Source organism: Siphateles boraxobius, unplaced genomic scaffold, assembly GCF_051911475.1.
Source record: "Siphateles boraxobius isolate OS27281-9 unplaced genomic scaffold, OSU_SipBor_1 77, whole genome shotgun sequence".
Classification (NCBI taxonomy): Eukaryota; Metazoa; Chordata; class Actinopteri; order Cypriniformes; family Leuciscidae; genus Siphateles; species Siphateles boraxobius.
Window position 1 is genome coordinate 21626146 of NW_027509205.1, and position 16355 is coordinate 21642500.

General features: G+C 38.9%; 1 protein-coding gene across 1 annotated transcript in view; it reads right to left on the reverse strand.

Moving 5' to 3' along the window:
• Window positions 1-6747: 6747 nt before the first annotated feature.
• The window catches only part of slc10a7 (solute carrier family 10 member 7), a 15525-nt gene continuing 5917 nt past the window's right edge, over window positions 6748-16355 (reverse strand). The window contains exons 5-12 of the mRNA XM_077218020.1: window positions 15831-15869; window positions 15694-15729; window positions 14948-15031; window positions 11214-11379; window positions 11025-11076; window positions 10428-10501; window positions 10188-10333; window positions 6748-7295 (exon numbers count right to left, since the gene is read on the reverse strand). Of these exons, the coding sequence (XP_077074135.1) occupies window positions 7278-7295; window positions 10188-10333; window positions 10428-10501; window positions 11025-11076; window positions 11214-11379; window positions 14948-15031; window positions 15694-15729; window positions 15831-15869 (615 nt within the window). The 3' untranslated portion in view covers window positions 6748-7277. The remainder of the gene's footprint in view (window positions 7296-10187; window positions 10334-10427; window positions 10502-11024; window positions 11077-11213; window positions 11380-14947; window positions 15032-15693; window positions 15730-15830; window positions 15870-16355) is intronic.

Here is a 16355-nt window from a genome sequence, read left to right on the forward strand (position 1 = left end):
GTAAAGTACAGATACTCAAAAAGTGTCCTTAAGTACAGTACTCAAGTAAATGTACTTTGTTACTGTCCACCTCTGAGTCTGTAGTTCAACTAGCATAAGCAGAACGACATGTATGTATCTCTGGATTAAAGTGTATGTAAATGCATAAATGCTATTGCATTAATTTAAATGTCTTAGCAAGGAACACACGTCATGTCTTCATCTGCACAACACACACATGTGAATTTAATTCTCTTTTCAATCTCTCTCTGTAGCATCACACTGGTTCAGTCCTATTTTGTGTCCTGGTCGCGAATCAGATCAGCCGTGGTGCATGATGGGACACGTAGTTCGCAGATCACTGACAGTGTAACAAGACAACCAACAGGTGATTATGAACAAACACACAATATATGCACACACACACATCCTTATGAATAATTAGTGGACTTTAGGGTGGCTAGTAAGAAATAAGCTGCAACCACACAGAACACCTTACTTTTTTCAATGAAGAAAAACATCAGTTTAATGATAAAATGCAGTTTATATTTAAAGGTATAGCGGAGGATCTTTCCGAATTTTAGAGAAGACCCGCCCTCTCCAATTTTTTTAAAAATGCACATGCGCAAAACTCTATTTGCTCCCGAGAGGTAACGCCTATTAAATTATAAACTAACTCAAAAACATTCATGCAAGACAAAATGTCAAATGCCCTTCCGTGTTTTATTTACTTATTATACTGATCGATTGAGTGACCGAGGACTCAAGACATGATATGCAATGGAGAAGTAGCTTGTTGCATTTGTGTAATAAATACTATGGTGAACACATTGTAATTATCGAAAATGAACACACAAGGTTTTAGAATATTTCAGCGTGATACCATTTACCATTTGGTCATAAGGCTACTTTAGACAAATTGAGATGTTTACCGTGTCTACGCGGTGCATGACTTGTGCCAGTGCTAGCTTCGCTAATCATAGCTTACTTTAACTTTTACTAGCAGTGATTTTAAATGGATTTCTCCAAATAGCATGACAAACTTTACCCGTCTAGTAGAATCTACGCGAGTGCAGCATCAGTGGGAAGCCCAACCTGTGCTTTTAGCGCACGCCAGCGTGTGAAATATTCACCCAAAATCACTCTGGTCTTGTTTCTATATTCTGCGGCCTTTCTCTTCTTATAATACACTTCGTATAAATTTTTTCTCTTTCGACCCTCAGCCATTTTCAAAGGAATGGCTGAAACCGTAACTCATCACACATAATACACCTGAAAGTGCGCATGCGCAAAAAGCTAAAACTACATAGGGACGAGCACGTACAACGGCCTTACGTAAACATATCACCAGAATGATTGACACTTGGGTGGACCAATAGTATAGGCTACCCACCCGGAAAAAGAAAATCCTCCGCTATACCTTTAATGTTTTTGTGTGTTTCTTTTTTTGTGCAGCCTCAATTCTGGAACAAACAGGCAAAAACACATCCCTGTCCAAATACACAACTACATCAACCAACACACTCTCAACATATAGCACACACACAAACACACAAGCACTAAACGACACTCAAACATCTCTGTCCTCATATAAACACACATCTACACACACTAACAGACTGTTACAGACCCACACCACAGATACACATGCATCCATGCAACAAACACACACTGTCCCGAATCTACTATCAGAGACCCACAGCACAGATACAAATGCATCCATGCAACAAACACACACTGTCCCGAATCTACTATCACAGACCGACAGCGCAGATACACATGCATCCATGCAAAAAACACACACTGTCCCGAATCTACTATCACAGACCGACAGCGCAGATACACATGCATCCATGCAAAAAACACACACTGTCCCGAATCTACTATCACAGACCGACAGCGCAGATACACATGCATCCATGCAACAAACACACACTGTCCCGAATCTACTATCAGAGACCCACAGCACAGATACAAATGCATCCATGCAACAAACACACACTGTCCCGAATCTACTATCACAGACCGACAGCGCAGATACAAATGCATCCATGCAACAAACACACACTGTCCCGAATCTACTATCACAGACCCACAGCGCAGATACACATGCATCCATGCAACAAACACACACTGTCCCGAATCTACTATCACAGACCCACAGCGCAGATACACATGCATCCATGCAACAAACACACACTGTCCCGAATCTACCATCACAGACCCACAGCACAGATACACATGCATCCATGCAACAAACACCCACTGTCACGAATCTACCATCACAGACCCACAGCGCAGATACACATGCATCCATGCAACAAACACACACTGTCCCGAATCTACTATCACAGACCGACAGCGCAGATACACATGCATCCATGCAACAAACACACACTGTCCCGAATCTACCATCACAGACCCACAGCACAGATACACATGCACCCATGCAACAAACACACACTGTCCCGAATCTACCATCACAGACCCACAGCACAGATACACATGCATCCATGCAACAAACACACACTGTCCCGAATCTACCATCACAGACCCACAGCACAGATACACATGCACCCATGCAACAAACACCCACTGTCACGAATCTACCATCACAGACCCACAGCACAGATACACATGCACCCATGCAACAAACACACACTGTCCCGAATCTACCATCACAGACCCACAGCACAGATACACATGCATCCATGCAACAAACACCCACTGTCACGAATCTACCATCACAGACCCACAGCACAGATACACATGCACCCATGCAACAAACACCCACTGTCACGAATCTACCATCACAGACCCACAGCACAGATACACATGCATCCATGCAACAAACACACACTGTCCCGAATCTACTATCACAGACCGACAGCGCAGATACACATGCACCCATGCAACAAACACCCACTGTCACGAATCTACCATCACAGACCGACAGCGCAGATACACATGCATCCATGCAACAAACACACACTGTCCCGAATCTACCATCACAGACCCACAGCACAGATACACATGCACCCATGCAACAAACACCCACTGTCACGAATCTACCATCACAGACCGACAGCGCAGATACACATGCATCCATGCAACAAACACACACTGTCCCGAATCTACCATCACAGACCCACAGCACAGATACACATGCACCCATGCAACAAACACCCACTGTCACGAATCTACCATCACAGACCCACAGCACAGATACACATGCATCCATGCAACAAACACCCACTGTCACGAATCTACCATCACAGACCCACAGCGCAGATACACATGCATCCATGCAACAAACACACACTGTCCCGAATCTACTATCACAGACCCACAGCGCAGATACACATGCATCCATGCAACAAACACACACTGTCCCGAATATACTATCACAGACCCACAGCGCAGATACACATGCATCCATGCAACAAACACACACTGTCCCGAATCTACTATCACAGACCCACAGCGCAGATACACATGCATCCATGCAACCAACACACACTGTCCCGAATATACTATCACAGACCCACAGCGCAGATACACATGCATCCATGCAACAAACACACACTGTCCCGAATCTACTATCACAGACCCACAGCGCAGATACACATGCATCCATGCAACAAACACACACTGTCCCGAATCTACTATCACAGACCCACACCACAGATACACATGCATCCATGCAACAAACACACACATATACGCCTTCAGTACACACTCACAACACACAGATCTTCACGGCATCCCTTCATCCCGAAGCTCTCCGTCGATCCCTCTCCGATTTTTTCCCATCCTGGGAGCCAACAGAGGGCGCCATTTCTCATACCCAGCGTAAGAAAGACCCTTCAAATCTGTTTAGAGATGTTCTCAAACCCCCCAAACACGTTAAAGTCCCGTCTGGAGTCCCGGAGAGAGGGAACGTGACCCCGGAGCACGTTCCCGGGAAGAGCACAACCGAACTGGGTCTTCTCCTGGGCCTGTCGGCCGCGCTGGGAATGGCCGTGGCCGTGGGTCTCCGGTACCTTCAGAGAAAACACTGCCGCCAGCGAACCGCTGTGTCGCTCAACGACTGTAACCATGAAGACCGAGGCATCATCCACGTTCAGGAGTGTGGAGACCTGGTGCAGGTGCGCAAAATACGTCAAAACAGCTTCCTGGTGCTCCAGGCCGAGTACAACCTCATAACACCGTCAGCAAACTGAACAGGCATAGGTTACTAAACACTGTCTCTTATACCCATCAAGGTTGCACTTCTTTGATCGAAAGAAACTAAAATAAAAACGGTAATATTGCGAAATTTTATTACAATTTAAAAATATAGCTGCACGCCACAATAATGGGCCCAAGCACGAAGGCACGATGAGCAATTAAAGAGAGATTTTTGGATCAAAATATCCAAAAACCACTAGAACAATGTAATATATTTTGTTCACTTGTCTACTTACATTATCCTAAATGTTTCTAAAAATGTTTAAATCCAGAGAAATAAGCAATTTTAACCAGGACACCGACCGTACGTCGCTTACCAATGAATATATCATGTGTTTTATTAGAAGGGTGAGCAACTGTTTGGATACATTCATCAACAGAAAACTAATCATTGTTATACAGCTCAACACAGTTAGTCTTTTTGTTTAAATCTCGTTTTCTTGATTTTCCGCGAGTACCATATTTACCATGCCTAATATCGATCTAGCTCTCTGCAGCGTGCAACAAGTGTCTCATATAGTAACCGCCGAGCGAACGCACAGAGTAGCATTATAACAACTATCAACACACTCAAATGTATCGTATATGATAAAACAGCGCTGCGTTACCCCACATACGCATGACCGGAAGAACCTCTAGTGGCGAAAAATTACAAAGTGTGCCTTTAAAGACATATAAAGATGATTTTAGGCAAAATGGCTGAAAAAACAACAAATGCAATGACTAGTAATATGATTTAATGTTTTATTACTTTCAACCAACTGGTGGAGCTGTGACCAAATTGATGTGGTGTGGTCAGAGTGAGGTGACAATTACACATGCAAAGTTTGGGGTTAAAATGTCAAAGCATTGCAGAGATACAGCTTCAGAGTCATTTTGGCATCATGCCATCAAATTTGTTGATGCGGGATACGAAAACGGTTTTGTCTATCGACACGAAATCCATACGTTTTTGCCAGGATGGTCTGAAAAAGATACAATATCATTTTGGTGAAAAATGGACCAATGGTCTAGGAGGAGTTTGAAAAACATTTTTAAAGAAAATCAAAATGGCGAAATTGGTATCTATGTTTTTGGCATGACCCAAGTCCAGTTTCATTAAAACAGGCTAATTTATTCAAAAGTCATTCGCATTTTTGAAATTTCATTAACTTCTGACCACAAGGTGGTTCTGTCTCTACTTTTTGAGTACTGTCAGGGCATGGTGCTGAGGACACATACTGAGTTTCGTAATGATATGTCAAAGCCTTGGTAAAATATAGCATTTTACGTCAAAATTCAAAATGGTCAACACCCAAAAACGCTGATATGTGACAATTGGGTATCATTCGACTCGGCATGCTGAACTGAATCTAAAGAGACTCGTTATGGCCAAACTGCTCAGAAGTTATAAGCAAAAAGGTTAATTTTTAATATCTCCTGACCACTAGGTGGCACTGTGCTGAAACTGTGCCTACCTTCAAGTCATGGTTGTCATAACACACACCAATTTTGGTCAGAAAAGGTTAAATATGTTAGAGATATTGCCATACGTTAGAAGATGATCTGGTTCAATTTCTGTGAAAATCGGAGTGAAAAAAGGAGGAATTCGAAAATTCAAAATGGCGTAATATATTTCATGCATTAGACGTCATGCATTAGAATCCTCTTAAGCCAAGGAATCAGTGCAAAACTACTTTGTTTCCTTACAGTTCAAAAGTTATTAACATAAAAGTGAAACTTTGGACAGTTTTGATTGAGTCAGAGACTCCAAATTTGCTATGGTTGAAGTTCAGACTGTTCCCATAAGTGGTTCTATGGGCGGCCATAGACTCAAAAGCAGAAGAAGAACACTAACTATTACAATTGGTGCTTGGCCCCTAATAACTGTTTTCTATTGTAATAAATTTTAAACTAATTTATTCCTGTGATCAAAACTTTCAGCATCATTACTCCAGTCTTTAGTGTCACATGATCCTTTAGAAATCACTCAAATATGCTAATTTGCTGCTTTTACTGTCTTTCCTGTCACTTTTGATCAATACAGCCTTGCTGAATAAAAGTTTCAGTTTCTTAAAAACAGCATAAAAACTTACAATTGTATACTACTAAAAAAAAAAAAACTATTAAGTAATCCTTTCCAAACACAGCTACTGTATTAAACTTCCTTAATGACTGCAAGACAAAAAAGCAGAAAGTGCTTTTGCCTTTAGTGAAGATAAAATGTTGTTTCATAACCATAAATGATGCATTTCAGTTTGAATACTAGTTTAAAAGCTACATTAAGCATAAATAAACTAAGATACAGTAGAAAAGTTTAAACACAATAGCGCCTTTTGAAAAGGTAAATCACTGTTGAATTATTTAGTTTTAATGTTCTCACCCATTAGACTGCAAAATGTTAGATAATGAACTGTATTTGATTTGAATAAAGAAATGTTTTAATAGGTTGAACAAATACAGATTTTTTTTGAAGAGTGTATGGTGTCTTTGGGATCAAAGTTCATGTTGTTGTCATTTTTTGCATGATGTACCACAAAACGCATGATTAGATCCTCATTTAGACAGAGTTAATGACTGTTTATTGTCTTCAGTAACAGAACATGGCACAGTTGAACAGCTGATCTTAGCGTTTACTGCACCAGAACCAACTACCAACGGTTCAGTAATACTCTCGTCATCAAGTGCATGTAAGAAAGTTAACAGGGCATTAACAGCTTTACTGCTGCAAAAATAAGCCCAATGAAGCCACACAAATATCCCCTGCAAGTCGAAATAACAAAAACAAACCCATCTGACAAAGTCTGAGTGCTGTTGGAGTAAGAAAAGATTTCACACTTCATATAAAAATAGAAATATACATTCAGGTATCCGTTTAAAAAAGCTCATGGAATGGTTTTCGGTCCCTGGCGTCTGAGGTCCCGCAGGTCGAGTTAAGGCACTTGATCTCACGTATACTGAACGCCCGACGAGTAAAACTCCTGTTATCGGCGTCTCTGTCTGGTTTGGTCTCGTTGTTTCTGGTCTGGTCTGGTTTGGTTTGGTTTGGCTCAGCCAAGTGTTTCACAGCTTCCAGTCGACAGTGTAGTTCATATGGGTGAGAGAGTCTGTGAAGGAAGAAAACCAAGAGGTTAAAACAGACCCAAATTAATTGTAATAATATCTGCAATTTCAACATCTTATGAAACAGATACAGAAGAAGTTATAAAAGTATATCTGATATGCACATCGGAACTGTGAGCATAAATTTAAATTAGTATAGAATAAATAAAAAAATCCACAAAAAATGGCTCTTTAAAAAAAATTAAAAATAAGAAAAATTAAATTCCTATATGTATTAGGGCTGCACGATTTGAGGAAAATGTCATGTTGCAATTATTGAGGTCAATAATGCGATTGCAATATGCGATTGCGATATAATAAACAAATGGTTTCACGAGTCAATTTTCTTGGTTCTAAAGCAAAACGCATACACAGATTAGTGATAATGCTGAAAGGTGTATTTCTCATCTCAAACTAGCAACAACTAAATGATTGATAACACCTATAATGATCAATAAGCCATTGATGTCTGGATAAAAATGAAGCTTTATTGGCTGCTGGCCCTTTAAGGCCCTTTTGCTCTTTACGTCCATTATAAGACTGCTCTTATGTTATGAAGATTCTCGACAAAACTAAATTTTGGCATAATTGCATGTGTTATTTGATATTGTGTGTTATTGTTGGTTCAAGCGCGAAAGAGAACTGTATTCTGGCGCGCGGTCTGTGCATGCGCACGATACCGGCGCGTGTCTTTCTGTGAGTCACAGTCAGGACATTCACAGCGCGCTCTCTTTTGACTTATCGCGCATGAACGGTTTAAAAGCATTTGCATGAATAAAAGCTGGATTATGTAACACTAGTCAAAGGATGAGACAAATAACAGATGATGCGTTAATTGCGTTAACAGCCCTAATTTGTTTATTTCATATAAAATCCCAGCATTTTGCGTCATATAATCGCATAGGCTTGACATCGCGATTGCGATATGATTAATCGTGCAGCACTAATATGTATATAAATAAATTTTTAAAAAATAGTTTAGGGTTGAGGTTCAGGTATAGTACATAAAAGCAGAAAAAATAATTAGCTTTTTAATAATTTTATAATTCAAACTTTAAAGCTGTAGTCCGTAACTTTTGGCGCTCTAGCGGTTAATAAACAGACATGCATGCGTGTTGTGGAAGAACATTGTAGCCGGAGCTACTTCTCTCTGTTTATGTCTATGACGAGTTATGCAGGAACTGTGTTAAACCGCAGCGGTGCGACCCGAACCAGTGTAAAATAGCCCCAATATAAACACTTATTATAGGTGTACCATAGTGATTCAGGATAAGACAAAAACACGGTTTGGAAAATGGATTCATGATGTACTTCATAAGACATCTATAAATATACAAAAAGTTACGGAGAGCAGTTTTAAATCTCTCAGAAAGTAAAACTGTCTTACACAGGGTGTCTAAGGATATAAACAAGTTAAATTTAAGACTTTTTAAGACCTTTTTAATGCTACTTTGAATGAAATTTAAGACCAAACCTGTGATGGAAATTCACATTATATTACATACGTATATGTAATATTTAATGTTTAACCTAAGCAATTGAAGTAATTTAATATTAACTACTTGTTTATTGAACTAAAATCAATGTAACATTTGCAATCGTAAGAATATTCAGCAAAATAGCCCCTGTCATGTTACTTAACTATATCATACGATAAAAATAAAAAAAATCAACATTTTTAATTTTTACCTCAGTATGTTTCTTCTTTGAGTTTTTTTGTGTGCTGTTATGCACATTAGTTTTGATTTCTCACTTTAAAATCTCTCACAGAGACAGGCAGCCCGAGTCTCAACAGCGCTGCAGAAATACATGCAGGGCTCGACATTAAGCCTTTTCATGTGCTTGTCCTTTTGACAATTCACTTGTCCGAGTAAAAAAGTTGCTTTGTCTGGATTTTTTTTTTTGTGTGTTAATTTATTCTGAAGCAATATTCTCATCAGTGTTCAATCAGCTTTGATATTTAAATCAGCATATTTTAATTTAAATTTTAAATTCCTAAATTTGATCAATAAATTAAATTATTTAGAATAATAAGACACTATAGGGCTGTTAACCTAGCTAGGGCTGATCAAATTAAATAATTTACACTGAAAAATTACAATTGCATAAAATAATGGTATGAAATCGATTTAAATATACAAATAAGAAACAAGAATGATACTACTTTTAAACCTATGTTTTAAACATAACACTAAACCGCCAGTAGGTGGTGGTCATTGATTCATTCAATCAAACGATTCTTTCAAACGGCTGATTCATTCAAGAATGAGACAGATGTTTATGAATGGGTCATTGAATCTTCGACTCAACCGATTCGTTCAAAATGCTGAATCATTCAGAAATGAAAACAGGTTGAGTGTTCCTGTGAGATGCGCTGTGGTTCTGCTGTAATTTTTGGTTGGAACTATTTTCGCTGCTGAAACAGAACAAAAACAGCCAATATTGCATCTAAAATGTAAGTGACTTAATTTTAACTGTTTATTGAACTGTTGTAGGAAATCAATGTCACATTTTCAATCGTGATGGTATTCAGGAAAAATAATTGAGTTTGCTTAACATATGTTAAACATAAAACTCCACATTTAGATTTATTATTGGCAGTATGTTGTTAAATGAGTGTGTGTGTGTGTTGCGCTCATTTGTGTAGATTTCTCCTCGAGATCTGCGTGAGCGTCAACAGCGCAACCTTACCGTCAGTAATGCATTTATTATCCACAATCGATAATACTTTTTAAGGCCTTTTATTAGGAAAACTTTATTTAAGACTTTTTAAGGACCCGCGGCCACCCTGCTTACAATTACCTTTATTAGTGTTTATATGTGTGTGTGTGTGTGTGTGTGTGTGTGTGTGTGTGTGTGTGTGTGTGTGTGTGTGTGTGTGTGTGCGCGCTTGTTACCTTCTGTCTACCGCTCATCCATGTTTTAATGGAGGGCAGAAGGATGCTTCCCAGCAGGATCTGAGCGGGATGATAGATCAACAGAGGCACTGATATCAGAGACAGATGCTCATAACCCTCGAACACGATCTTCAGCATGGGGATACCTACACACACACACACATTAATCCAGTGATTTCCATTACAGAAGGTCAGTAATGATTAATATTTGCCTTATCCAGACAGAAGCTTGTGTTTTACCTAAAGTGAGGGATTTATGAGTCGCACAAAACATGATGGCGACTGAATCCGCTGCAGAGAAACCTGAGGATTTCCTACAAATACACAAAATAAGATACATATAAACACACTATGGGTTTATCACAGGGTTATGTCTAAGGCTCTGTCCACACGGATACGGGTATTTTTATAACCGTGACTTTTTTTTACGTGGTTCGGCCATTCGTCCACACGGAAACGCTGAAACCCAGCATTTTTGAAAACCCCTGCCAGGGTGTGGATATTCAGAAACGCCGGGTGAAGTGTTGTCGTGTAGTCGGTAAAATCGAGGGGTTTTGCCTTGCGACGAGAGTGTGCGCCGTTATCCGCGGTGTTTGACGTCAGATTGGGCGCCACTGACTGCTCTTGATAGTGTGTTTTTGCGTTTTCATGTAGACAGAGATTTTTTTTAAACCGAGCATGTGTGGATGTTTTTTTTTTTTAAAGCGCAGGAGGAAAAACTCCAGTTATAAAAATACCCGTGTCTGTGTGGACTAGGCCTTAATCTAAAAATGCAGAATTGTTTGGCTCAATATTAAACCAATAACACTACGACAAAAAACTGAGTGCGTTTCTTACCTTGTAGACAGGAAAAATATCAGGGCCATGAAGCTCAACTGAATGGAAAATACTGAAAAAACAGGAAAAAAAAAGAACAAATGATGATTTTGTTCTCTTGAACACATGGGATGGAAAAGCAAGTTTTTGTGCAATATTCCAATTTTCCCATAAGTTAAAGTCGCATCTTTGGATGTTAAACACACTCACTGATGAAGACGACGAGGAGCAGGCTCAGGTGGTCCAGCTCGATGTTGGGGTTGGAGAAAGTGTCGCAGAAGGTTGTGTAGATGATCATGAGCAGAACGACACTGCTCACCGTCCCGAACGGAGGCTTCCGGCGGTCCAGACACTCTCTCAGGAACCTCCTGCACACCTACAGTCAACAATTATTCAGACAACAGATATTAGCGCTGAGCAAAAAAATCTATTTTTCGGTTAATCGTTTTTTAAAATGTGGTCGATTCAAAATCCATGAATCGATTTTTTTCCATATTTATTATTTATCTATCACCCAAAAGCCAGTATTAGTTTTCCTACACTGTTCATATGCTTGCAGCCTCCATGTTACAGCTAATGCTGTGATATTTTATGTGTTGTATGAGCCATTTTCATTCGGTATTATTTTATTTAATTTTGTGCTTGTATTATGTGCTTGTAACTCAGCTGATTTGGAGCCAGCTGGGCAGGTCATGGGTTAGGGTTAGCATCGGAGCCAGTGCTTTAAGTGGGCCGGTACGCGCCGGTACTCAGTACCGCCACTTCCAAATATAGCTCTTGAGCGTACCGCCACCTCTCCGTGCGCCCAGAACGTGCTTTTAGCGTAGCGGTACGCTCATTTGCACATCTGTTTTAATCATTTGGCTGCGCTGTCGCTTTTCAGAGCGCCCTTCACAATGCACGCTTCCTAATTCGTCCCACCGAGAGCACCATAGACCCTTGAGTTTTACAAGTGAAAAGAGCATGCGTCTCTTTTGCCGCTGTCAGTTGCTACGTTTACATGGACACAATCGGAATGAAATCAATACGATTGATGAATCCGAACAAGGTGTTTACATGAATGATAAATAAAGTAATCGGGTTGATGTGCGCGTTTATATGTCACAAGTTTCAAATCGGATCTGATTTTTTGACATGCACAAACTGCACGAATATACAGAGTTTCCCGCTGTTCGCGCATAAATATTCTCCTCTATTGGTTCTTTATTTGTTTTAAACAGCAGACGTAATATTAATTCGTCTCTGGTCATAATTTAGAGCATATTAACCGTTTTGCCGTGCTGATCACGAAGTAAAAATGCCCCTCCCTGTGCATGAGAATCCACAACAAGGACCGGTGGGACGTTCTGCTTCATTTCACATAAGCGCGAGTAAAATGAGAATTTTAGAATGACGGGAAACTTATTAATATGACACTTTATTCAAAAGGAAAAACAGCTTGTTCCGCGCGTTACACTCATTACGTTTATTTAACGTCATTGCACATGTGCAGTCCTTTCAGTTTCGGTTTTCAATCAAGTGTTTACATGTTCTCTCGATCGGATTACATAAGGGATAAACCACCCCTTTCAATCCGATCGAAATGTCATTCGGATCGAGCTCAATCGGATCGATTATGGTGTTTGCATGAGGGTTTTTTAGTCCGATCGAGTAAATCCGATTATAAGTGTCCATGTGTCAATCATGGTGTCAACTCAACGTGGTCCGGAGAGGGTGTGTGAACAGGTAAAGAAATGAATGAACCATAGCAAGACTCATGTTTATGTTCTACTGTTCAATGGTTATTATGTTATTATGTTTTATAATTTATTTTTTGTTCATTTTGTTCAAAATGTTTTAAATACCCTTTTGCACATTTTATTTATGTTCAGTAGCTCTTTCTAGCTCAAGCAAATCCACAATTAAATTATTTTTTATAAGGTCGTCTGTTGACTGCTGTATATAAAACCCCTTCAATATAGTTGTTGTTATCCCAGGGGAGGAGGGGAGTCAGCAAAAAAAAATAAAAAATAATAATAATAATAATAATAATAATAGAGTACCGGCACCTCTTTTGAGCCACTTAAAGCACTGATCGGAGCGTTTTGATGATAAATGGAGCCAGCCTCCAAAAGTAATTAACCTGTCCTGTGTTTTTTCCTTATTCAACACTGTCCAGACACTAATGTCACTATATGTTGGTTGTATTTACATTACAATAATAATGTTTCATATAATCTAGATTTAGATCTGGAATAAAATAAAATAAAGGTCCTTTTTGTACCTGTCTCTGTAAAAATGTGAAGTGGAATCGTACAATTCTGGGTGACTGCTTACAGCAAGAATTCATTTTTCCTCCATAGCTGTCAGTGATTTTGGAATGAAAGATTCCGAGCGGGAGTTTACGTCACTTTGCCTCCTGAGTGACAGCAGGCAGCTAGGCTCCTGATTGGTTAACGCGGCGCGAATTGACGCCAAAGTTCAGATTTTTCAACTCGGGCGGCAGACGCGAATTCGCGTCAAACGCGTGAAAATGCACCATTCGCGCGTAACGCGCCAGAAGCTCAATTCGCGCCATTCGCGCGAATGAGGCGTATTCGCGTCTACCGCGCCGCGCTCCACGCCTCATTCGCGCCGCAGGAATTTTTTACGCGCGTAATAACGCGTCTTTGCATTGACTTAACATTGAAATCACTCGCGCCTGACGCGCTATTCGCGTCCGGTGTGAAACTCTAGACACAGTGTGGTGGTTTTTTCGAAACAAACAGTTTTTGACTGTGCCTAGTGTCTTTCCTACAGGTGAACAAAGCAGTTTGGTGTTTTGGTTACATGTATTTTGAGTAAATATATTGCCGCTGTATGATATATGCAAAGGAAAATAAACTTGCTAGAGAATAGTAACATTAAGGAAGTCTATGTTTGATACAAGTGAGGACACACGAGCACACGTCTAAAATTAATCCGCTGTATTAGAAACCAGTACTAGACTTCGTTTAGGACTTAGTCAGTACATGCGTGTTTTATCTTAAACATAAAATAACCTGATCCTGTTTGATCAAGGCATGATGATGAGACTGTTCGGACTCGTCATATTTTCAGCATCAATGTTTCATCTTGCATCAACATCCTGTCTATTCATCGTGTGCATTTGAAATATAGTGTTTTAATGTACCTACAATAAAAAGAGTTCAATATACAGGTTTGTGCCTCTTCATTTCTTTTTATTAATTAACTACTTATGTAAACTTATGTTCACTGTTCTTTTTTATAAATACAGGATTTGTATTAAATATTAAATCTATAATCATTGGGTCGAATCAGGAAATCGAATCAAATTGAAACCTATGAATCGATACCCAGCCTTATCAGATATAATTTTTGATATTTTTTTACTAGTGTGTGCAGGACACTGTAGTTTATTTATGCAAGTGAGGAGAGGAAATTAAAGTAAGCTTTTACATTATACCCAAAAATTCTTTTTACAGTGACTACCAGAAATATTTATAAAAATCGGGACTTAAAATGATTCGGACACTTTAACCCGATCATGTTTTGCTGAAGTGTTTTTTCTTTAATTGCTAATGCACCTTTTTTGCACCACAGAATGAACAACATGAAGCATCGCTTGCTAATTGTTTGAGCTAAACTGGTATTATCTAATTGTGTAGTTAAATTTAACAGATATTCAACATAATTCATGTGTGAGAGGACGGACAAAACCAGTGAAATATCAACTGATTTAATAAGTTCTTGTCATATTTTATCACCATTTTCTAAACTATAGCGAATAAACTGTGATTGGCGGCTTTCTATTAATAACTGCTGCTGTTAAATTATTCAAGACAGAAACTCAGATTAATGTTTCTAATCCTTTCCCTTACAGATGCTATTTGCCATTTTCACATGTGAAATTAGATAAAGATAAAGCATATTTACTAAAACAACACACACACACACACACTCACCTGTCCAACTATGAGCGGGACGACCACCGTCATGAAGAGCTGCGAGAAGATGGAGGTGAACGGGACAGAAGACGAGGAGCCCAGCTACACACACACACACACACACACAGTTAAAAACACAATATTTCAGAAACAACTCCTGTCCTATAACTCTAACACTGTATCGTCAGGTACTTTTCTTCACATGTTTTGGGAGTGTTGTTGTCAGCCTATGGATAAATGTAGTTTTGTCCTCATTACTTCAGATTGATTACATGTCTAATCCAGGTTTATGTCTTTCAATGATGATTCTGACTCCTCTAGAAGTTCATTACAAATGAGAACGATGTTTGCTGGTTTTACAGAAAACAATAATACAGAACTGGTTTACTCCGCACATGTGCGCAAAAACATATTGGATTCATAACCTCCTCAGAACAGTGACATGCGAATGTACAACAGCACGAATTATTAAGGCTAAACCTAACATTCGTGCATGTCATGTTTTTCTTCCAAAATATTGGATTATATAAAGGAATGGCCATATAAACCCTGTTTTTCTCTCTCAGATTGTTCAATTATTGATATGTCTTTTGCTCCCCCTTCTCTGCTTGAATGGATGTTATTTTGTTATATCTAAAGACATTTAAAAATTAAACACACTGAACAACTCAAACATAAAAACCGAATATCACACGTGTACAACATGCTTCATTGTTCAGCACATCCACACCGAACACAACACACATAAAGAGGAGTTTACTCACAAACACCAGCAGCAGAAGCGGAGTGACCACAATCCCCTGCAGACAAATCACAGTTTCACATTCTGCTTTTATTTATGCGTTCTTTCATTATTTGTTTTTTGTTCTTATTTTCTCTCTCTCTGTATTATCACACTTACCAGAAAGCTCCCAAATGCAGAATTGAAAATGGCTGCAGCCTGTAAAGAAAACAATACACATTTACATTAAATACAAAATACTTATTACACATAAATTAATGTTAATTTTGATTTTAACTGCGATGTACACCAAATGTTGTGATTATTCTGTTGTAAAAAGTTATGACTTGTATAACAAAATGTGATTATAACAGTGATCATGATTAAGGTGAGGTGTGCTTGCTTGTAAAGTTTGAATGAAGTACATATGTAAAATTGTGATAGTTGCGATTGAGTGTTTTTGTAATAGTTATCGTTATGGTGGAATGTATTTGTAAATTTGTGATTGCGAAAGCGTTTGTAAAGTTGTAATTGCTTTGATGGAATGTGTTTGTAAAGTTGTGATTGTTGTGATAGATTGTGTTTGTAAAAAAAAATGAGTGTGTAAAGTTGTGATTTTGATGTAATGTGTTTGTAAAATTAGTGTAAAGTTGTGATTGCTTTGATATAATGTGTTTGTAAAATTACGAATGTTGTGAATGTATG